The sequence below is a fragment of the Daphnia pulex genome, chromosome 12 (genome assembly GCF_021134715.1).
Source record: "Daphnia pulex isolate KAP4 chromosome 12, ASM2113471v1".
NCBI classification, from domain to species: domain Eukaryota; kingdom Metazoa; phylum Arthropoda; class Branchiopoda; order Diplostraca; family Daphniidae; genus Daphnia; species Daphnia pulex.
Genome location: NC_060028.1, coordinates 8,663,524 through 8,687,522, shown reverse-complemented (window position 1 = coordinate 8,687,522; position 23,999 = coordinate 8,663,524). Strand labels below are relative to the sequence as shown.

The 23,999-nt window shown below is 48.6% G+C and overlaps 1 protein-coding gene across 3 annotated transcripts in view; it reads left to right on the top strand.

Annotated features, from left to right (window-relative positions):
* Positions 1 to 23,999, top strand: part of LOC124209537 (teneurin-a-like) — a 114,551-nt gene that overhangs the window by 86,941 nt on the left and 3,611 nt on the right. For 2 of the 3 annotated variants that reach the window (XM_046607561.1, XM_046607562.1), the window contains 10 exons: positions 11,158 to 11,251; positions 16,241 to 16,491; positions 17,524 to 17,796; positions 17,869 to 17,982; positions 18,061 to 18,753; positions 18,815 to 19,051; positions 20,246 to 20,443; positions 20,510 to 20,915; positions 21,006 to 21,125; positions 21,208 to 23,997. In XM_046607561.1, coding sequence (XP_046463517.1) covers positions 11,158 to 11,251; positions 16,241 to 16,491; positions 17,524 to 17,796; positions 17,869 to 17,982; positions 18,061 to 18,753; positions 18,815 to 19,051; positions 20,246 to 20,443; positions 20,510 to 20,915; positions 21,006 to 21,125; positions 21,208 to 23,997 — 5,176 coding nt within the window. Of the gene's footprint in view, positions 1 to 2,071; positions 2,933 to 11,157; positions 11,252 to 16,240; positions 16,492 to 17,523; positions 17,797 to 17,868; positions 17,983 to 18,060; positions 18,754 to 18,814; positions 19,052 to 20,245; positions 20,444 to 20,509; positions 20,916 to 21,005; positions 21,126 to 21,207; positions 23,998 to 23,999 lie in introns of those variants that run through there. The other variant, XM_046607563.1, reaches the window with a different exon arrangement.

The following is a 23,999-nucleotide window of genomic DNA, read 5'->3' as shown; positions in this document are numbered from 1 at the left end:
ATGTGCCGCTTTGTGTGTTTGCTGCTCCGGTTTTCTTTTCCTACTTTGGACCGAGTCTACTTCCATGACGAGTTGACGAAGCGGGCAGAAAACGCCGTGGCACTACCGCCTTGTTTATCTCTTCTTCTTTTTTTTACTTTTTTCACTTTTTTTTTCTTCTTCGGTATTAAAAAAAAAACTGCCATGGCGGAGCGAACCCCAGTGTATATCATCGTACGTATTAGAGGCTCACATTCGAGTATATTACCTCTATACACGCTGTTGAACAATAAACAACAAACGAGCTAACCATTTCTGTAGTATAATCCTTCCGTTTTCGTCTTCTTCTTCTTCTTCTCTGTGCCAGCAGCGCTGCTGGGCAACAGCTCGGGATGAAAAGGGGTGGAAAATATTACAACAAAAATACGGGTTGAAGCTTCATCATCATATTAAACTTGTACATCAAACTTTTCTTTTCTTTTTTCTTTTCTCCCCTTTTTTCGTGTACAGTGTACGTACACCTATTGTGCGCTATGATAAATTCCAAGGTCTATAGACACACATGGCAAGCTATTGAACGCATAATAGAGTCGTCTCTTATTGTATGTACACAAGAGTCAGCCGAGGGCGGAGTCAATCGGGAGGGGGTTCTCATTTTCTCGCTGGCATTTGTCATTATCATGATTCCGTCGTCGTCGTCGTCGTCGGGTTGGACGGAAAATTGGGATGTAATATTGTAGTTGCACTAGAGTAATACAATGGACCCTGGTTTTGTATGTACACGACGAGTCCCTCGGCGCTGTGGGAACCGGGGGAGGGGGGCAGCGTGACCGAATTAATTAGGGCGTACGCCGACCCAGCAGGTGATATCGAAAATTGGATGGCGAAAACGATCGACAGTCCCACAACATCGAAACCCACCGGTAGCACGCGCCTATTGCCCCCCTCTCTCTCCCTTTTTTTCCCCCTTCTCCTTTCTTCTCCACCATGAGACCCAATAAAAGGACCCTCCCAATTTGATTGTTACATCCGTTCTTGTATACATTTTTACTCTACTAGTTTGAAGGGGGGTTGCCGCTTTTTTTTTAGTGCAGCAGTCTATAGTTGTCGGCTGGGCCTATATCTACTAGATCTCTTTTTGCTTTTCCCCTCACTCTCTCTCTCTGCGTATTATATTTTAAATAGTGGAAGCTGCTGGAGGAAGCCCTGGCAAAAAGGTCCATTATCCTCGATCCTGGCTGAGCTCTGCTTCACAATGCCCAGCAACCATTTCTTGCTGTACAGTTTCATGGTGAGGAAGGGAGCGGGGTTTTGTTGTACTTATACATATATATCTATCTACTATACATGTAGTAGTCGGGACTGAGCGCGTGCTGCTGCTGCTGTTGGCTTCGTTGTCAGATTCGATCGATGGTTTTTGTGTGAGAGAAGAAGAAGAAGAAGAGAATCGACTGATGTTTTATCTGCCCCTCGGGGGGACGCCAGCTCTTTGATAACAATAAATCACCAACAGCAATTCCATATAGAAAATTCTGCGACACAATTTTGGTTTGGACAAGTTTTTTTCTTTTTGCACTTGAAATTGCGGCAAAAACAAATTTGAAGAGTTTATTTTTTGGAAATTGTCAGTTTTTCTCTGTAAGCGTTTGGATAGACGGGTTTCGCTTCCAATTTTTTGTTTCTTCTTCGTGAGTGATTCACGACCAACTGGGATGAAGGTCGTATAGAAGAATAACAGAGACAGCCACTTTGGTAGCTTCTACTCTTTTTTTTTTTCTTCTTCTTCTTCGTATTATTTTTATCTTTTCTCTTCGCCGTGTTCCTTTTGGCTTTGATGGATGAAAATGTTGGCCAATAAAACTGTCGTGTATTTCTCGTTTTCTTCTGTGCCAATACGCGTTGCCCGGCAATTCAGCCAGCCAAGAACGAAGCGAAAAGAAAAGAAAAAATAAAATAAAAGGAGTGCGGTAGAGTGAAACATTCGTTAAGGGCCTCTCGTTTTTCCTTTTTCTTTTTTTTTTTTGGATGGTGGTAGTGGTGGCGTGGGTTTTTGTTCTGAGAGAAGGGCAAAGTAGCGTGAAAGAATGGAAAAGAGGAATCGAAAGACAGGTTGCAGCTCTTGGTGATGTGCTTGTGTCGCGCGCATCTAGTCGAGTCTTTATCTGCCGACCGAGTTGCTTGGCTATATGCAGAGCGCACACACAGCAAAGAGCCGGGGCTTTTTCACTCTTGTTTGGGTGGAGGATGAAATCGGTTCATGCGCAGTGATGTGACTCAGCAACTCCGGGATCTCCCCCTCCAGCTATATCCCCTCGACTGTAGCCGAGAATCGCTTGACTCGACTACACCCCACCCGACTGTGAACGACTTGGCAGGAGCGGGCTCCCAACAGGACCAGAACGAAACCATCCGTCTAGGAGATCGGTTGACGTAATCGTGCTGGAGGAACTCTTTTTCTCTCATCCCTACTCCAGCGCATCCGCTTTTGTATTTTTTGATTCGAGTGCTGTCGACATTTTTTTTTCTTTTCTCGTGTTCAACCGTTCGGCAGAGTGAAGTGAATTGCGTCGGAGGCAAACGACATTTGTTTGGTGTCGGCGGCTGACGGCTGGCGACGACATTTTTTCGCTGGCTAACTGTTGTGTGATCAACAAGTTCGTGACTGTTGACGTTATGACGGACGCAATTTCCCCTCGCGAGTAGTAGTGAGTCATCTCGTAATCAAGCGAGACAGCCGGGACACATTCTTGTTGCATAGAACACAAAATGGATGAGGACGACTCGTGCATCTACGCCAACATTGGCGGCGAGATGGAGTACCACCCGGGCCAGCATCAACTGGAATCGGTTCAAGAGCATCAGCATCAGCCGCAGCAGCAGCAGCCGCGAGATGAGATGATCATTCATCCTTACAACCTCGTCAGGGCTCGATCATCTCATTGCGTCTTGTCAGGTACATTTAAGAGAAAAGAGAACGAAAACGGGGCCGATAGAAAAGCGCTTAGGGCTTAGAGACTGGGAAACCCCATCTGTTCGTGTTACAACTAACGTAACCCACCAAAGTATGTACATTGTACAATTTGCTAAGTTAATTATATCCCTTGGCGGCCCCTAGCTTCTCCCGCCCTCGCCTGTGTTTTACGACGCGCTTTAGTGGAATAAAGCCATTGGATTTTTGCGTCTCTCCCGGCAGACACATCCTTCCTGGATGTGTACGAAAGAGATGGATAGAGTGGGAATCGAAAAAATAAAATCAAATAAAAAAAAAAAAGAACGTAGTGGGGGGGGGAGCCCCTTTTAACCCTTGGTAGTAGACGAGAGAGATAGAGAGCGCGTGCGGAAATCCGTCCGGTCTTCTTATTTTCTCTCTCGTTTTCTTTATCCTGTTTTTTGGTTAGAAGGTTTTTTTTTTATTTTCACTTTCCACTGATCTATAATACATTTTCTCTTTCTCTCTTACGTACTTTTTTTCTGACGGGCGGTCGTTCAGTTTCTTAGTCTTTTTTCTTTTTCTTTTTTTAAGTCCGTGTCGTTTTCAAGGGCCGTGTCGCGCTCGCTCTGGCCCGTCACGTTAATGAAGATTGAAGAATAATGTCGGCTCGATGTAATGGTACTGGCGCACTACTTTTTTTTTTATCCGTCAAGAGCGCTCTGATGCTCTACATAAAAGACGAAGGTCGACCCTTTTTCTTCTTATAAAGACAATAAACAACTTGACGGCTGAAACAATTTCAAACACGGCCGTGTGTAACGCTCACGAGTGTGTGTGTGTGTGTGTGTGTGTAGGCTAATAATAACCGTTGCAGAAAAAAGAGGAAAATATTTTTTCTCTCTTTTTTTTCCTATTCAAACGATTTTCAATTACTCGGGCAAGCGCTTCTTTTGAAAAATGTATTTATTCCCGCCTCTTTTTTTTTTTAAATAATTTTCTTCATTTTACCTTTCACTTGTTCGTTTCGTTTCCTCGACTCGTTTGTTTATTTGTTTTTGTTGTTTTCCCTTTCATTGTTCAACATTTGATTCGCTCCGCTTGGCTTCTGCATTTTTTTCTTCTTGGATTCATAAAGGTTTTCCCTTTGAACCAGAAAAAGCAACAACATAAAAGCGGATTCCTGATGGAATCAACCGTGACGCCTATTGTGTAATGACTTGGTTCTAGCCATTCCTGAAAAAAAAAAAAGATTTTGTTTTTCTTCTTCTCCTAACTGGAAAAACAACAATTTTCCCTTGAAAATCCTCTGTTTTTTTATTATTATTGTGATTCCTGCGCTACCAAGTGCCATCGTTCACGCCAGACGTTCTTCAAGTACAGTTGTAGTTGTTGTTCCTAGTAGTAGAGGAAGCCGACTTTGCGACTCCGCCTTTGTGTCGTCTACGATCTAACAAAGGCTGATGCTCGTCGTCGCCGTGTTAAGACTCGCAACTTGGCCGAAAGGGGCAAAACAAGAATCGCCAAAAGTTTCCAAGTTTTCCATAATCATCATCATCATCGTCGTCGCATATACGCTGTGAATGTCAAGGCACCAGCAGCGACCGGCAGCAGGGGCCCAAGTTGTCGGGCAACTTTTGTTCGTTTGATTCCAAAGTATAAGAAGATCTCGTCGTCGTCGTACAAGGAGATGTCTCCTTGCCGTTTGGCTCTTTGTGACAGATAAAAGACGGCAAAGGTCTGGTCGACAGCGTCGTCACGGTCGATATATTATACATGTTATAAATTGGGTTTAGACGGGCGGCGGCCAGTGTCTGTTAGTCGACGACACAAAAAGAAGAAGAAGAAGAAGAAGAAGGAAAAAGGACGGAGGCGAAATCTCATTTGACATCCACCATCTAACCTAACGTTCAAAGACCAGGATCCCTATAAAAAGTGCGCGGGCTCTATTTGTTCTCTATCCAGCGTCTTTTGGGGATTCTTTTCTCTTTTTGTTTCACTCGGCTGATCCTCAGCCATCAAATAGTTTCTGCATCCGATCCGCTTCGCAGAGATCCGTCGCACCCTTCAACGTCTAGGGTTACAAGCCAGGGGATTTTTTTCTTCTTCTTCATCTTCTCCTTTTTTACGTGTTATTTACACCGTCAAGTAATAAAAAAAAAGAACAAAAAACAAAAAGTGCTGGGGTGGATTCGTGTTACCGGTTGTTGGCCCGTTAATTGATTGTGAGATAAATTCCGATCGATTGGCGCGCCAAAAAAAATGAATTTTTTTGTTCTTTTTGTTTGTTGTCTGCTGAATAATTGGCATATTGGATTTCAGATCATTACTTGCCGTAGGGTAGGGAGCGTCAATCACAATAGCCGAGATGAGAAAGGGGGGTTGGGGACGACGTCTGAAATGATGGATGGTTTCGAGATCCTTTATGGTCGTCCGTCCGTCCGTCAAGATCCTTTCCGATTTCGAATCAACGGTCCGTCTGCATGTCTGTCACGGTTATCTAAAGACGCGAATACATCTCCCCCCAATACTATTTAGAGTTGTGTGTGTGTGTATAGAATGTCCCGCCGCAATTGTCATTACGGCGTGGGCTCAATTCTGCCGCTGGATTGGAACGCGGGCGATGCCAGCGTCTATCTCTCTCCCGATCAAATCCTCGTGTCCTGTCGGCCGTCCATTTTCTCCGTGGTCCCCCCTTCTATTCAACCATGTCGTCGTCGTCGTCGTCCTATCTGTGGCCGGAGGAGGAAACTCTTTAAGGCATTGCCGTGTCGAATCACGCCGGCTCTTAAGCTCTCAGCGTCGTCGTCCGTCGACGGCGACGCACAATGACGCCATCGGAGCAGAGTAATATAGATGTGGAAAAGGGGGGACCATCCGAGAATATGTAGTGTATTGGTGGTGGTAGGAAGAGGGGGGCATTAGGACTGGATGTGCTGCTGCTGTGTGCATCTTATATATTCTTTTGTTGTATCGATTGCGATCAAATTGCCCGGCCAGAGGCGGAAACGAACGACCGCCCCGTCGCTTGATTTCATTTCGTTCTCGTTGGTCGGTCGTCGTCGCCATTTCTCTTGATACAATGGAGCCGCCGCCACCACCGCCGCTGCTTCATTTTGTGGCACTTTTCAAGTCGCGGATCGCTCGACTCCCCCGCCTTCAACTGGATCATATTCGCTCGACTGGACGATCGGAATCTCTCGCCCCTCCGCGCCTCCCCCACAAATTGTGTTGGCTTCTCTTGATTTTGATAGGACAGCACACGGTCGGCTGGACGACTGGAATGTCTTTTCTCTCTTTCTCATCGGAGATTCTTTTGGCCCATTTTGTCTTGTTCGAAAATTGGCGTATCATTTGGGATTCTGAATGGGCGCCTATCAAATAGTATATTACATCGAGAGCCCGGGGCTCTTAAACATTGTTTATATGAAAAAGAAGGTCCTTCCTTCCTTCCAGCAGCACAGGAAGAATCGGAAGAGGCAAGGGAATCTATATCTATATATATTTGATGTGCGGATCGTGGAGAACGCTGGAGCCCGTGTATATATAGTGACATTGGATATTCTTTGGGCATGTGCACTATTCATGGGGGCCGGCCGGCCTCGATCCTGGCAAAGGCCAAAGAGAAATGATTCACGATTTCAATCTGGGCCGGCGAGGGTAACAAATGGACTTGAGGGAACCATTGACCAATTCGAGATGTTCTGGAAGAGTCTAGAGGCTGCGTTTCAAAGGAATTCCCTCGCAGATGCTCTTGTGTACAACATTGAATTAGATTTCTTTTTTTTAAGTCGAGATTTTTATTCAGTAAAATCGAGAGAGAGAGAAAGATCCTAACACTATTGGCTCTGGCTGGATGAGAGCTAAAAAGTGCGCAGTGCGACGTCTATCAGGGAATATCGAAAAGTGCCTGCACCTTTATTGGTTTAGATATTCCTTTCTTTCAGTATCTATACACACACGCACACGGGCGAATTGAATTTGTGATCGGTGCCTTCATTCCTCCTCCTCTTCGTGCTGCGACTTTCTTTTTTTCTTGTCTCTTTTGCTCCGGCGTAAGTCTCGGCGCGGCGCATCTTCTCGATCGCATAAAAAGCTCGGCCGAGAGTAGCAGCTGCATATGAAACGTCTGTCTGGCCCAAATGGATGGATGGAGATTTTATATATCCACGTCCTCCTCCTCCTCCGCCCGGAATGGGTTTTTTTTTTCCTTTCCTGCCTAACCATTTCGAAGTCAAAGTCGCAGTCAAAGAGACAAGTTCTTTTGCCTGGTATATATATGTATTACGTCTGTGTGCGCGTATAAACTAGGCCCCGGCGCACTTTCATCAAGCCGAATGGCGTCTCGACCAGGCCCGCCCTCGATGCTTTTTCTTCTTCTCATTCAAACTGGTTCATATTTTATTCCAATATGCCTCGAGTAGTACGTATACTACATCGAGAAAAGGAGGAGAAGAAATGGGAGCTAGCAGTTGAGATTCTCTATTCACGGGGTGCCGCCGACGTGCCATTGTGTACAGACGAGCTCAGCAATTTGGGCTGACTTATAACTCTCTCTCCTTCGTCAATCTATAGAACTGGCGTGTGTGTGGGGGGGGGGTGCTGGATGCTGGGTGTTGGGTTTTTTCTTCATCATTTTGGATTTGGCGCTCTGGCGCGTCAACAACAATCGTCGATGACATACTGAAAGTGGATTGTGTGCACCCTGGGTGAATGCCGACCGATTTGGTTAGCTATTCTTTGACTATATTCCTTCTTCTTCTTCTGTCGTGACTTGTGCTGAATTGCGGCTTTCCAAGAGGATCCCCTTCATCCACAGACACAAGAGCCGAGCGCTCGCCTCTTTGAGAACACGCGAGCTAGAGTGTGTGCGAGAGAGAGAGTCTTATTCGGTCGCCCGGCTTTCGACCTCCCATTGTCGCCGGCCATCAAAGTCAGAATCAGCACAGCCGCCACTTTTTTTCTTCTCCTTTTTCTATCCCACTTTTTCTCGATGTGTTTCAAACATTCGTCACTTGTCCAAGTGTCAAAAGTCGCACTCAAAGTCCTAACCACAAAGTTCATCATCTTCTTTTTTTCCCCCACTTTTTCGTGTACGGCACGTGGAGGTATGTGATTAGAAAAAGGAAAAGAGACGGATGGATGCGTGTGCAATAATACCGGAAGTAGGACCGTATCGATAGATTAAGTGCGAACCGGCTTTTTATTTTTTTGTGGGGGAGGGTTGAGATATTACGGCCGCCTGATATAATAAGGAGCGACCGTTAGACATATGAAAGAAGACGAATGAGCGACCCATCATCGGCGGAATATGTCGCTGCAGCCGCCCGAGCTATTGGCCTATTTATCCAGCCAACTGACGCGCCCAACGACAACACGACGACGACGACGATGACGGCGATGCTTTAACGGCTGGATGGCCGGAGTTATATGGTGGGGGGCCAGGGCGTCGTCTCGTGCTATTCGTTTGTCGTCATAGAAGGTTCACATGTGTGGAAAGAGATGATTGCCGCCTCTTGCGCCTCCACATTCGTAGAGATATGTATATCTATATATATATACTTTCGGTGATTGCTTTCAATACATCAAAGCGATGAGCCTTTTGAAGTTTTCATCGCAACTTCATCTTGGGCCAGGCTGCAAACAGACGTCAAGGGATTCAAATTTTGCCTATCGATGCCATAGGCTACCACCCGATAACATGTGTACTGCTGTTTCGAAATTTTATCCCGCTCCTCTTCCGCCATTTTACTTTGACTGGAAAAAATACAGTCCTCGGTCGCAATTCAAAATGGGCCATCAGCTTTTTTTTCCTAGACGCATCTCGTCGTTCTCTTTTTTATTGACGGTGAGAGAGATGGCAGGAAATAAAAAAAAATAAAAAAAGGGAAGAGGTATGCATATTTCACGGTAAACGGCCATTTACAGCTCAGCGGGCTGGAGCGTGTCTCTTAAAGGGGGAGACGATTGCCGATCATTGCGGGAGACATTTGAGTGTGTGTGCGCGCGCAGAGAGGCTGTAGGGGTTGTGTGTGTGTGTGTGCCATTTATTTGAAATTCAAAGTGGATGACGCCACTTGCTACCACAACCCACTTCTCCTTATAGTTCTAGTCGGCTGTTGGAAATATATTCCCGGCCGCCGACTATTACAGTGTCTCTCTCCCTTTCCCATTGTGGTTCCCATCTGCCAATGTTCCCACTGTTGGATCATTTGGGGTTTTTTTTTTCTTCTCCCCCACCACCCGATGTGCGTTCTATCGACACTTGAACGGGGGGGGGGGGGCTCTTTTCTCTGTCCGCTGCTGCCATTTTGTCGAATTGGTGCAAACAACTGCAAACAGATGAGAGGGTGAAGTGGTGGCGGCCCGAAAGAAAAAGAGGGTTAAGGCCAAATTGAGTCACAGCAGCAGCTGTTTTCGTCCAGTAAAATAGATGGCCAGTAATAGTTAGACAATCGATATCTAGAGAGATAGAGTAAACTCTTGTGTCAACTGTGTAACTCTAAGGAAATTTTGGGTTCGCTTCCCATTCATTGAAGATGTGCCACTCGCCATTTTTCTTGGTGGGGGTGAAACTGGGCGAGAACAAACGGCTGGCAAAGCTCGTCGTCGATCTGCCTCAGCACTTTGGCATTCGACTTTTTGAGGACAGACAAAGAGTTGAAGGGGTGGCCGGGATTGTTTAATTAGTATAGACGTCTATTTGAACACGGTCGGCGGGGTGGAAAGGGTGGGGTGGTGGTGGGGGAGGAACGTCCTCGATCCTTTGGCCCTGTTCAAAAGTTTCCTTTGATGATGTCGACGACGGCGACGCCGTGATGAGATGATCTCTGCTGCACTTGGCAACAACGGAACTGAATAACAGCACATCACGGACGCGCGACTCTATAGTTGCGTTTAGAGTCTATCGAGCTCCTCTTTATGTCTCTCGTGTGTTGGTCAATAAGTTGGACGAGTTTCTCTCATCCACGCCTTGATACACTTGCACAAAAGTCCACCGCTCATCGGAAAAATCCAAAAATGACGGGCGTGGGTTGATGGCCATCCAGTTCACCACCTCTTTTCCGCCCGTTGGCCAGGGAATGTCGTTCAATGCGATTACTGCGCGTGATTTTCCCCTCCAAAGTTTTTAAAGAGGAGATAATGTCTCGGACGCGGAAGAGGTGGAGTCGCGACTTGGTTTCCCCGAGAAACACGAAAATCAAGTCGAGGGCGGAAATGAAACGGCTCAAGTTACAAACATTTTCGACGTTTGGAGAAACCTTTTTTCTTCTAGGGAAAATCTCGGCCGATCGGCACAAAAAGCTTAGCAACACACACAGAAAAGTCTCTAGCTCCCTTATTTCTTTTCGCCTACTGATATGCATTTTGTATAGCTCAACTTTTCGTGTGCTCTGTGCATTCGCCCGTGAATGGTATTCGGGACGAATGGGGAAGGCATTTTCAAAGAGCCGTAAAGGAGACGGGCCAGGGGCCACCACTGGTACGAAGACGCGCTCACAATGTCATCCGTAATTGGATTTCCATCCCATTTATTATTATAAGTGTGTATATGTGTACTACTACTCGAGTAGTACAGAGTTGTGTGTTGGATATGCGATACAGAGACACGGAGAAGCTAGGAGAGAAAGGGAGGGAGGGGGGGGATATAAATGTGGGTGTTGGGTTTTCTGTAAGGGAGTATAGTCGACTCACTATCATCCCTGTCGTGCAGCCGGAATCTTTCCATTTGTCTCGTGAATAGATCTCTCCACCAGAGACCAAGCCCGAAAGAACTCGATTGATTAGCGTTTATTACACTAGTGCTCCCCATATTGCCTTTCTCCTTTGCCCCCTTTTCTTCTTTTTACGTAGGATCTTCTCTACATGCGGGGAATTGACTAATAATATATTGTCTCTAGTATAGGTAAACGCATTTTACAGTCGAGTGGGAGGGACGTGCTATAGACTACCGACCGTAAGCCATCTGTAATTGAGAAAGAAGAAGGGGGAAAAAATAGTCGATCGATAATCCCCCTCCTAGTGCGCTCTTTGGCTTGTTGATCTTTGCTTATTTTAGATTCCTTATATAATAAAGTTTAGACTGTCGAAATTCACAACTCCCGTTCGAGCGACTGTCTAAACACTGATATATATCCAACAGAGAGAAGACGAAGGGGGAACACATTTTCATTCATCGTTAGCAATTCAAATGTTGATTTTTCTCCGTCCAAAGTTGATGAGTTTTTTTCTTTTCTTATCTCTTGCAGGCAAGACACCGTCGAACTCTGGCTGGAACTTTCTACCGGCAGACAATAACCGACAGCACGGAAGTCACACACTGGGCCACAACACGTTAAACAGGTAAAGTGTAGTACTTGTGCAATATTTCGACTTGTCCATTTGAACTTGGGAAGAAGAAAGGCGCCAGCAGATCGACTCTGCTGCTGGTCGGTCGGGGGTCCAGCGCAACTTGGCTTTGAACTTTTGCGCCGTGTGTGCAAGGCCAACTTTTGTACTGCTGCTGCTGCTACTGCTGCTGGCCTTGTCTTATTCACTTTGGACTCGGTTTCAACTCACTTTTGAGTGCTCACTTTCAAGTGTGCTTAATAGTGTTACCGGCGGTATAATGAGCTAGACATGTGCACACTACAATTAGACACGAGAAAGAGGGAGCAATGGTCCCCAGAGTACGTCTCACTACTAGTTGTGTATTAGAATACTCCTACTACTCCGTTGCTGGCTGGGTCCCACACTACTACTATACGACTACTACTGTGTTTGGAGTTCAAGGGCCGTGTCAAATGGATAGCTCTTCTTCTTTGCCGCTTGGCTGCTGTCCGTTATTGTCTGTACGAGGGCGTCGGGCGGCCGCCGTTTTACGCAATGGAATTATGCATATTAGGCTTCCGTTACCAAGAGCGCCGCCACCCCATCTCTTATTTCTCAATTTGATGTGTGAATGTAAGCGAATGGGCCTAGGTTGGCGGCAGTCAGAAGAGCAAAAAAGGGGCCCGATTGGTAGGTCGGTTGGAATTACGACGGGCGAAAGAGAAGAGAAGAGGAAATCTCGCCCAGATCAAACGACACGTGCGCTCGCTCACACGACGCACCGCCCAGGGAGCGGACCTAATGTTTCGTCATTTGCGTTACTAATAAAGAGATGCCGAAAGAGAAAGAGAGAGAGGCCTAGCTGCTACTATCGAGCGGGAGAACCCTTCTTGACAACATCATCATTTGAAAATGTTGGAGCTTTTTATTATTATTATTATTAAAAAAAAGAAGAAGAAAAAAGGGAAGACTTTCGCTATGCGCGGTCTATATAGTCGACTTGGCATCGGAGGCAACTCAACGTGTTTGCATAAACCAATCATGCGATGCGAGGCAGTCAAGGGAAAGCCACCGCCGCCGCCGCTGCTGCTCTCGAATTTCATCTAGTACAGAAAAACTGGCAGCCTCCTCTCCCCCCCTTGCCATCCCAGAAGTCGCCTATTTTGCATCATTTGAACGCGCGGGAGCTCTGCTGATCCCGGTGGCCAAAACGAAGTAAGAGATGGAGGGGGGGGGGGCAACCATCAGGGGGATTGAAGGCAGAAGCCAAAGTCGCTACTATAAATATACATCTTCGCTTTTCATCCATAAAACGTGCCGGGCGGCGGCGGCAACTGCTGTCCTTTGTTTTCTTTTCTTTTCTTTTCTGGCTGTGTGTGTGTTTATCTTTTTCTTGGAGGGAATTGTTGAAACGTGCAAACTCAATTCGGGCGACAAAAGTTCACTAACGAATTATTTTGAAAGGGATTTGTGTTGTGTCTTGTGTATATGGGTGGGAGGGGAGGGAAATGGAAAGCGGAAGAATCACAGGAATGGAAGTTTCCGTCGGTTGGTGTGCGTGTGGTGGACGAGAGAGAGAGACTAGACTAGTATATATACCGACGACATCATTTCCGACTGAGAGGAGCTGCGGGATGGTGCCCAGGTTTTCGTGACACGGTGAAAGCAGTTGAGGCACTCAATGCTGTACACACAGACGAGATCGAACCGAAAAACCGCTTCTCTCTCTCTCTCCCAGTGTACATATCTAGGAAAGAGACGACTCTCCAGAGAACCTTTCGTTCCGGCCCATGAAACCTAAACCTTTGCTTCCGTTCGCTTTTCTACGTAGTCGTTTCTTCCATGTTTGCTTTTTCCAAAAAGAAAATATTTAGAAAAGCCCCCAAAAAATGTTTTTCCCATTTCGCTCGTTTTCCCATCCAACCAAACCAACACTGACGCAATTCTTTTAAAGAAGAGTCTGATCCCGCTGCTGCGAAATTCGAGTGGCCGTAAAGTAGTGTAGCGACTTTTATATATACGTATATCTATAGCCAGACTTTGAACCATCAACGGATGGTTCAATACTACTTTGGCTATGGCTCTCTATTCGGTGCACCGCCATTGCTCCTTGCCGTCGATCTGATTCTTTACTGCTGCTGCTGTTGTGTATATTTTAAGCCAAAGGGAAAACGTGAGCGACATCACAAATAGTGGGATTCATCGTCATGGTAATCAGTCGAGTCAAACCAAACCTCATCCCGTTGCTGGCTTGATGGACTGGATTTTCTAAGTAGTTGCAGTGGAGCGCCCACGAAATAATCGATCGCTCGTCGACGACGACGACGACGACGACAGCATTAGCCTTTCAGGAGTATAGTAGATCTTTAGACGTCGTAAGTCAGCTCGTCGCTATCAAGACCCTCGGCTCTATCTATTGGCTCTCTCTTCTTGATCAGTTTCCCTTTTGAATGGCGGACGTCATCGACTTGTACCGTGGCGTAACGATCCGACGCGGTGGCGGTGAGGGTCACCGCTCAAGCTCGATCATTTCATTCCAGTCACACTTATATGGGACGATGTTAGAGACGAGACAGACGCCGGGAAAATCAAATCGCCCCCATCCGAGAAGGAAAAAAAATGATGCAGCCCGTTATTTATTTATTTTTTCACGACCGCTGCTGGGCTGCTGAGCTGCTGTGGTGCAATCCAATAGAGGAGACGAGAGAGAGAGCTAGAGAGCTAAAGAGCGTCCCTGCAATAATAACAATACGTACATCAAAAATAACTACGACAGTCGCCCCTGTTGTTTGCCTCCAGTCATAACAGATGGCCCGGATAGGATGGAAATGTGCGTATAAATGTGTGAAAGACAAATTTCCCCTCATATCCTTCAACACATGGGGCGACGGGAAGGAGGAGGGGGGGGGGTTTCAGTGGCGTATCAGTGAGGACATTCGGGTGAGAGAGCGGCTGCATTTTCTGGTGTAGAGAATTTTCACGAGAGATATAAATCATGATCTATATTGTTATGTATGTGTGGGAGGTGAAAGGAAGACGAATCTAGCAGGCGGCGGCCGGGTGGGAATATATATAAGAGGTGGGGGGAAAGGGCGGCGTGAGCGTGACGAAGACGCACGTAAAAAGCGACAAAAGGAAAAACTAGATAGAATGTCTATTGGAAAGGGAAGCTGGGCGGCGGATGACAGTAGCAGTAGCCGAGGAGAGCCGTACCCTAGCGACGCCAGTCAGACACTATACATTCAAGTTGTGCCGGAGTCGTGCCGGCTTTAAGACGACAAGGGGCCGGTAAATGTCGACACTAAACACGCGCACGGAGCACGGAATATATAACTCTGTAGGGAATCACAACGTCAGTGTACGCGTCTGGTACGTACAGGATGTCCGAACAAGAGAGAATCCACAAACTCGTCCGAGGAGAAAAAAAAAAAAAAAAAGAAAAAGAAGAAGAAGAAGACGGAATGAAAGGAATCCTTTATATCCAGCGCGCGCCAAGTCGACTTTGTTGTTTCCGACTTTTGTCTTGGGGAAACGGTCGGACAATGGCCATGTACACAGACAGCCGAGAGAGACTATGGAGACTAGCCGACCTACGCGGAGATGCTCTGAATGCCAATCACGCTCCTAGATCTTTATCACATGTACACAGCAGCGGCGGCGGGACCGAGTGTCGACGGCCAAGAAAGGAAATCTCCTTTTTTTTTCTCTTGTATAATATCTTTTGCAATTGGTCGGTCGTCTTCCGGTGCGTACTCTCTACATATCAAGCTCTTCCGCCACCGGGGCGGTGGCGGATATTTGCTTTTTTCTTTTCTTTCTTCCAGCTCACATGTCTAGCGATTTCGTTTGTCTTTAACTGGTTTTCGCACCCAGCCAACTTTTTCCCTCGATAGGTTTTAGGGTTATAGGTGGAAAAGAACGGAATGGCATCAGCAGGAAGGTTTCTGGTCATCCCGAGCGAAATAACAGTTGAAAGAGAGAGAGAGAAAGAAAAAAAGACGGAATGTGTCATTCTATTGATTGGGTTAGCCCCGTCCGTCCTGCTCGGCTTTGACTGTACATCGTCCAGCATTTCGAAATGGACTTGGTGGGCGGGCGGTAGAGTGGTGGGAATCAATAATCGATGAACGATTTCTGTGTGTGGATGGGTGTGCGGCGGCAGTGGTGGGCCTTTTGTGAGAGACTGATGATGGCCTTTTTGGCTTTGGTCTCTTTTTCGATCCACGACGCGAGATGAAGCGGAGAGACGTGGAAGAAGGACGAGGTCGGATATCGAACTTGGAACAGAAAGCGAAAAAAGGACGACTGGGCCGTGACCTGGTCGGTCATAGATATCGTCGCGCCCGTCGTCATTAACGTCCCCGGCGACGAGACAAAAGAAATTGATGGAAAAGTGCGACGAACCGACATCCCGATGGTAGGCAGAGAAAGAGAAAGAAATACATAAAAGGGACGCGAGAGGTTCTTCTTCACGGCCGCCGTGGGAGTTTTCTTTAATTGTATTACTCCCGCCAGTGCTGCTGCTGCTGCTGTGCGACTGATCCAATCTACTCCAAACACACGCAGTGACAATCACCCACTCTCTCTCTCTCGTGCAGTAGAGTAGTGGCGGCCTTATACTCGGGATATGACTCGTCTAGCTCAGATGCGCACACGTCTCGCCTTGTTGTAGTCTTGATTACTTGTGTCTTTGTATTTTCGCTCGATTTTCCTTCGCCTTCTTTCTCTTTCAATTGGTTTCTGCTATGCAGCATTACTGTTGCTGCCCCCCCCCCCTCTCCACTCACCAAATGAACTCGACACGCAAGCAGCTCTCCCTCTGATGTAGTGTATACATAACCTACACTCCAACTCCATTAGCTGCCAGCAGAGTCCCAACGGCCCGAGCGGCTTTACTTTACTTAGATTGAGCCAGACCCGACCCGAGTTTTTTGGGGGGTTTTTTGGTTTTGTTTTTTGTTTTATTTCCATGTCGATCGATTGTTTGATTGGTATTGATTATTGTCTTTTTTGAACTTGCAGGGGACACCACAATGGGCCGAACACGGTCTCCTCTTCGAACATCACCAACCCGATGATGATGAACGCCCCCAACAATCATCACGTCCTGACGCCAGTGCCAGGCGATCCGTCTGGCCGTCTCGTCATGACCCTGCTGCCCAGTCAGGGTCCTCATCACGACCTGATGCACGGCCAGCACGACCCCAACATTCATCACCACAGCGGAGCCAGTCACACGAGCAGCAGTCATTCAACCAGATACAATCACCCAGGTAAATTGCGACTTTCCTCGACATCATTTTCCTTCATCCGGGCTGGCGGCCGCAGCCGGCCCATCACATTTCATTCTGAACCTCGTAGCGACATCTTGACTTGATCAGTCTGTGTGTGTGTGTACTACTACTACAAGTTGACTCAATTATTTGGTATGCACTCGACTGGGTTCTTCTCTGCTGCATCATTACAGCCCCCCAGCGATGAGAAGCGTCGATGTAATCTAACCTTCCTTGGATATTCCCTCATTTTACCCGACCACCGCTCCCTCGGCATCGGCTCCATTGATGTCAGCCATGAGCACAAAACGATGATTATCCGTATCCTATGCAAGCTCATCGACAACTTCCATGTTTAGACCCTGCAGCAGTACAGCATCCCCTAGTCCTTTTGAAATCATTAGGGGGAAATAAAAAGCCAATTATTTTCATAAGGTAGCGATCGTCGTTGTGTATAACTCACGGGGTCGTCACATCCGAAACTGCGTCTCCTCCATTTTTTTATTTTAACTTGTAAAAAATCAAATAAGGGGAAGAAAAAAAAAATAGTTTTGTTCGCTAGAATTTCGTGAGTTTTGACGCTGGAGGCGAACCCGACATAAACGTTGATACGCTCAGTTAATAACGAGCGGAATGCGAACGGCACACGGATACAAGTTCGACACACGATTAACTACTTGCCAATTAGTCTAGTCGCTAGGCCTCCTCTCCCTCACCCGCCCGTGTCGACTATGTCGGCAACTGCTCGGCAACCAACCAATTAGAGGAGAGCTGTATATTTACGGCCCTCTGGGCCATACGCCCGACGTCGCCATTCCTCTTTGTGCTCCGTTTAATTGAGATCCAGCACAATCCACACATTCTACTACTCCCGACAGCAGTCCCGGCAGCATCCCAGCAGCTCGCCCGATGTTTAGTGACAGTCGCAAAGTCAACTCTAATGTTGTAATTGTGTAAATGTTTGACATTGTCGTCGTCGTCGTCGCCTCTTCCCGAATTTCATGCTGATTGGCTCTTAATTGCGTTACCCAGGGCACGGGACGAGCACCAGCCGCCAGACGCTGACGTCTTCTCTCCAATCGTCGTGGCTGATGCGTCGTGGCAACGGAGACGCCCGCTCGTCGTCGTCGGGCGCCGACATGAACCACCACCATCATCTCGGGCTGGGCGTCATCGGCGGAGGACGGGGAGTCGGCGGCGGTCCCGGCAAGGGCTGCGCCACGCCCCAATGTTCGTGGCGCCTTTTGGCCATCGCTCTCTTGCTCACCTGCGGATTACTTGCGGCGGCTCTCGCCTACTTTACCGGTAAGTCGATAATGACTACAAGTTCCGGCCGAGCTCGTTAAACTTAGTGTCAATGTCAATGAATCACCACAGTGAGCTCAATCGGAGCGTCGACGGCGTCGGACCCCAACTGCATCCTAATCGAGGACGCTCAAGTCACTTTGCCCAGAGAGGACAACGTCAACAACAACAAAATGCCCGTCAAAGGTACGTGGAATATTTGGTTGGGTCAATGTTGTTGTGTCGTCGGATTATTTGATTTTGTTGTTGTTTTACCCCCTGCAGAATCCGCACCGCCTCGAACAGCTTCCAGTTCTGTCGCGAGCACTGGCGATCCCGGTGGGGGTGAGAGCGGATCTGGCCGGCCATCTCGACAGGAGCAACCGGTATCTTCTTTGAACGAAACACCCGCCGCCAACAACAAAAATTCGTCGCCGGATCTCGCCGGATTGGGAATGGTCCCCATCAGCTCCTCCACCAACGGAGCCATGGAACTGGAAGCGGACGGCCGTTTCAAACTCCTAACGATCGAACCAGCTCAACTTTGGGTGGCTTACGTGCAAATTGGCGGAAGCCAGTCGGCTCTCCGGATGGAAGTCCAGCTACCGCGGGGCGCTCCTTTCGCTCTGTACGGACGTCGCAACGCGGCACCTTCCATCACCCAACACGATTTCAGCCAATTTGTCCACGATGAGACTCTGATGGCCCGATTCCGGCGCCAGCTCAACTCCTCGTCCAGCCCAACTACCAGCAGCCGGCCCGCTTATTACAACACGTCACTAGTCAAACCCGTGGAACCTGGGCGCTGGTTCCTGGCCGTCTACAACGACGACTCGCAGCGTCAGGATGTGGCCGTCGGTTTAACACTCACCAACGAGGTTGCCACTCCTTGTCCGGATGACTGCAACGGACGTGGGCAATGCCTCAACGGCAAATGTCTTTGTCGCGACGGATTTGCTGGAACCGACTGCTCGACAAGTAAAAACCAATTTCCCAGTCAGTTTCATTTCAAACAATCAATTTGCAATTTTCCTTCCAGGTGTGTGCCCGGTACTGTGCAGCGGCCGAGGAGCTTACGGCGGAGGTCGCTGTCATTGCGAAGCCGGCTGGACAGGAGCGGAATGCGATCAGCCCTACAGCGAGCTGAGTGCTGCTTCCAGTTCGACCGGCGGAGGATTCGTCATCAGCTGCTCGATTCCGTGCTCGGTGCACGGAACTTGCGTCAACGGCCGTTGCCAGTGTGACGCGGAGCACACGGGCGCTTCGTGCGAGACTCGTAAGTTGACCGGAATATTGCGTTCGCCAGCTATAGCAAGTTTGTTTGGATTTCTACGTAATCTGATGATGATGATCGAAACGGGGTCGTGCCATGCTATCGACCTTCTTTTGTTTGTTCTTTGATGGTCTTCGACTGGGTCTTTTGCTTTTATCTCGTCGTCGTCCTCTGCGACGCATTAGTCGCCATGGCAACGCGCTAGAAAGAGAAATTCGAGCGTCAGTCAGCACGGCTCGGAAGTGAAAGAGATCCGGGCCAATATCTACCGAGGAAAAAAAAGGTTGCCTATAGATGGATGGATGGATGGATGAACTAGCTCAACAACGAGGGCAAACAAGAAAACAGAAAGAAAAAAAGTAGAAGAGAGAAAGAGAAGATAAAGGAGATCTCTTTCATCATGGAACACCACTCAAATAGAAAAGAAAAGATCTACTTGTCCGTCTGGTCTTTTGCGTTGTAGCGTCTTACATATATCGTCGCTATAGCAACAACGCACAGCGCAGCACTCCAATTTCTCTCATCTTATTCTCTTGTTTCTCCTCCGTTTGTTGCCCAGTCCGCGTCACGGTCCGACATTTCCGTGGAAAGCCTTTATTAGATTTGATCATGGAATTGAATAGATATTTTTTTTCCCAGGGCGGATCAAGTCTATTTACGTTTTGCGTGGGGGGTGGGGGAGACCGGAGGGTGTGGTGTAGTGAAGGGGGTAGCAGCTAGCCGGCCGGAGCGCGTTGAATCAACAATCAGGAGACGGGAAAGAAGGGCGACAGTTGCAGCAGAGCGTTTGGTAAACACGCTCGCACAAAACCACTCTCCAACGGATTAGCCTCACTCCACAAATACCAGCGCCGCGTCGCACTATACCGCAGAGTGCCCGGTCGCAAATAACATAGGCTGCAAGAAAATCTCGCCCAACTGCTGGTAGCCCATCAAGTAATCCCCCACAGATCCGCCCGTCCTCGTAGGCCGAGCTGCGTTCTGAGTGTGACAGTTGGCAAACAAAAAAAAAATCATCATCGGAGCTGGGCGACAGCGGAAGAAATCGAATTGATTTTCGGCCTATTGTTGATCTGCTTCTCTATCGATTGAACAGCACGATTCGGGGTCGAATTTATTTCATGATATCGTTTTGACCTTGTATGATGGAATCATTTGTAATCAATGATGTGATTTTTTTTTTTACATAATTTGTAGCTTTGTTAACCTGCCAATCGGATTGCGGACCGAACGGCCGTTGCGTCAACAGCAGTTGCTTATGTAACGCCGGATGGATGGGTTCTCGTTGCCATCTGGTGTCGACGTCGTGCGATCCTCGTTGCAGTCAACACGGCCAGTGCGTCAACGGTACCTGCATCTGCTCACGGGGATGGAACGGACGTCATTGCACTCTCGGTAACTACATAAGCCGCTTAAACCCAAATTAGGGAATTTATTTTTGATGAATCATTTTGTCGACAGATGGATGTCCGGGTAACTGCGGCAACAATCGAGGCGTTTGCTTGCAGAGCGGAAAATCCGGAAACGGAATCAACAGTTTGCTGCTGGCCAATCAATTCAGGTGCGAATGCGCTCCGGGATGGACTGGAACTGATTGTTCCATCATGACGGAAACGGAATGCGGCGACGACAAGGATAATGACGGCGATGGGCTGACGGATTGCGCCGACAGCGATTGCTGTTCCAATCCCTCGTGTACCGACCATTTGATGTGCCTAGCGTCAGCCGATCCGGCCGACATCGCCTCCCGGAAGCCGGTCCTCTCCAGCAACGGGGGCGGTGCCAGTAGTTTCTACCAGCGCGTGAAATTCCTCGTCGAAGACAACGCCGTCCAGAGCTACGCCCACAAGGACGAATATGTTGACAAGTAAAGAGATTAAAGATATTTCAAATTTATTTTCGCACGCAGTTCTAATTTCGGGGCTTCTTTTGGTATTTGTAACTGTTTTTTTTTCAGGAGAGTGGCTGTGTTGCGCGGAAGAGTCTTGTCCCAGCAAGGATTAGGCGTCGTGGGTGTCCGTGTCAGTGTTGACCGTCATCCCCGTTTAGGCTTCACTCTTACACGTCATGGAGGATGGTAAGCGGATAACGATCAGCAAGAATTCTTCCAAAAAACTAAAAAAAACTAAATTTGGTTATCTATTATTTTTTTGTTACAGGTTTGACATTTTGGTTAACGGTGGAGGGGCAGTGACATTGCAATTCCAACGTAATCCTTATCGACCTGAAATGAGGACAGTTTGGGCAGCTTGGAACCGGATCGTCGTGCTGGACAAGGTCGTTCTCCGTCTCGGAGACAGCAGCGATAATTTGGCTTCGGGCAGTGGTGGCGATCGGAATTCCAAACAGTCGAGTGACAAGCCACAATGTCAAATTGACGAGCTGGAAATGATTCAGCCGAGCGTTCTCAATGCGCAGGATGCCGAATTCCACCACCAGTCAGGCGACGGGCAACTGGGCTTACTCTTGGCCGACAAACAAGTCTTGCAGGAAGTGGTGCCCATTCCTGGACTGCCCGATTACAAACTGGTTTATCGTTCGGAGAACGCGCTCAACTATCACTCGCTACTCAGACTGCAACTCACATCGGCCCAGATTCCCACTCAGCTGGGCTACGTCCACCTTCGGCTGATTGTCGAGGGCACCGTTAGCGAAGTGACGTTGGAGGCCGAAGCTAATCTGACGTACGCTTTCGCTTGGGATCGACACAATGTTTACGGTCAAAAGATCCACGGCAAAACGGAAGCCTACGTCCACGTCGGCTACCAAAGTTCCTTCGACGGCTGCCTGACTTCGTGGCAAACGCTGGTGGCCCCAATGGCCGGCTTCGCTCCCAATATCTCGGCTCTCGGAGAATTCAATGTCGATGTCCATCACCATTTCATCGCTGGGCAGAACGTCCTGTTCCGTGGTGATGGCGGACAGATGGATCTCAGATCTGGTCCGCGTCAACTGAGTCTGACCATTGGAACTGGATCGCCCCGATCACTAACCTGTGTCGAATGTCAGTCTGCTTCGCCGAGCGCCTACGCTAAAATCCTCAACCCGGTTGCTATGGCTAGCGCAGGCGACGGATCCCTCTACGTTGGTGACTTCAATTTGGTGCGGAAGGTGACCCCCGAAGGAAGAGTTTTCACGGTCCTTCACCTGCCGACTGGACAGGTTTCCTACTCATATTATTTGGCCGTGTCGCCCATCGACGGCTCGCTCTACTTGTCCGACTGCGAGCGAAAGCAGATTCTCCGTGTGACGGCCGTCAGTGAAGAGCAGCTACTCAACCCTTCATCTCCATCTTCCCTCGCTGGATTGGATAACAATTACGAAGTTGTCGTCGGATCCGGAGAGCCTTGTTTGCCTGCCGATCCGGAAATGTGCGGTGACGGTCGTCCAGCCCTTGAAGCCCGCCTGGTTTTCCCCAAAGGTGTCGCCGTTTCGCCGGATCGCATCTTGTACTTTGCCGACGGCACTTCCATCCGTTACGTCGACGGCAGCGGAATCATCCGGACTCTAGTCGGCCGTCCTGCCAATCCGATTTACGGGCTCCACCCGGCGCCGTGCAACGCCGCCGTCCGACCGACACAGATCCAGCCGCTGTGGCCGACTCAGGTGGCCCTCAATCCCATCGACAACACTCTCCACTGGATCGACAACAATGTCGTGCTGAAGCTCACGGCTTCGCAGTTCGTCCAAGTTGCAGCCGGTCAACCTCAACACTGTGCCGCTCAATCGGCTACTCCTTTCACGTCTGGTAGCCACATCGCTGGTTTCGCATTTGGACCGGCTGGCCAGCTTTATCTCGTCGAGAAGCCTGGAGTCAATTCGACGCGACTCATTGAGACAGACTCTAGTGGTCGCAGTGAACCGTTGAAGTGCATTTCCAGTGACAGCACTCTACCCTGCAACATTCCCACCTCAATTAGCTCGATGGCCGTCTCTCCGGACGGAGCTGTCTACGTCGCCGACAAACAGCTGTTGCAAATCTTTTCGCTGGATTATGTCAACCCGCAACCCGACCCGCTGTCAGGCGAATATTCCATCAACTGGCCATCAGTTGGCGAAGTCTTGGTCTTCAATCGCTACGGCCAGCACGTCACCACAAAAGAGCCCATTAGTGGTAACATCAAAACCACTTTCTCCTACACCCGGAATGGACCTTCCGGACGATTGATGGCCATCATTGACTCTCGCGGCAACAAAGTGGACTTTGTCCGCGAATCTGGTGGCGATCAGTTGATCCAGGCTATTGAAACTAGCGCGGCCGTTAAAAGCCATCTGACTGTCAGCCGGATGACGGGCTCTCTGACCCACATCAACTCGTCCAACAATTGCTTCACGCTATTCGATTACGATTCAGTGTCGAAATTGCTGGTAGGACGGACCGAATCGGATGGACTGACGACCATTTACCGCTACGATCAGCACGGAAGACTCATTCAAACTGTTCTTCCGGATGGCGAACGCTACACCTTCGATGCGACTCCGACTTCTACGGCGATCCGCATTTCTTTGGAGCGCGACAACCCGGTTGAATTGACCATTTCCGGGGCAGCCATCCAATCAGGAGAGAAAAAAGTGCTTTATAACTTGATGAAGAATGGCTCCTCGGTGATGGAATGGGCCGGCGACAACCAGTACAGCTTCCAGCCTTTGCAGCAAGGAGGGAGTGAAGGTTGGTCGGAGCGACTTCAGCTGTCTGGTGGATCCGCCATCCGCGGTGAGTGGGCCACAAGCCTTCAGGTCGGAAGTAGCGGCAGTCGATCTCAGGACAAAACAATCAGGATCAATGGCGCCAAGTTCCTCGTCGCTGAAATAGATGGCCAGTCTGGTGGCCGACAATTGTACGACAACGACCGGCAACTGGTCATGGGATTTCATTGTGATACGCAAGGCCACTTGAAGGAACTTCGGCTACCCCCGGGTTTCCATGGAATTCGCTACAACTACGACGGGT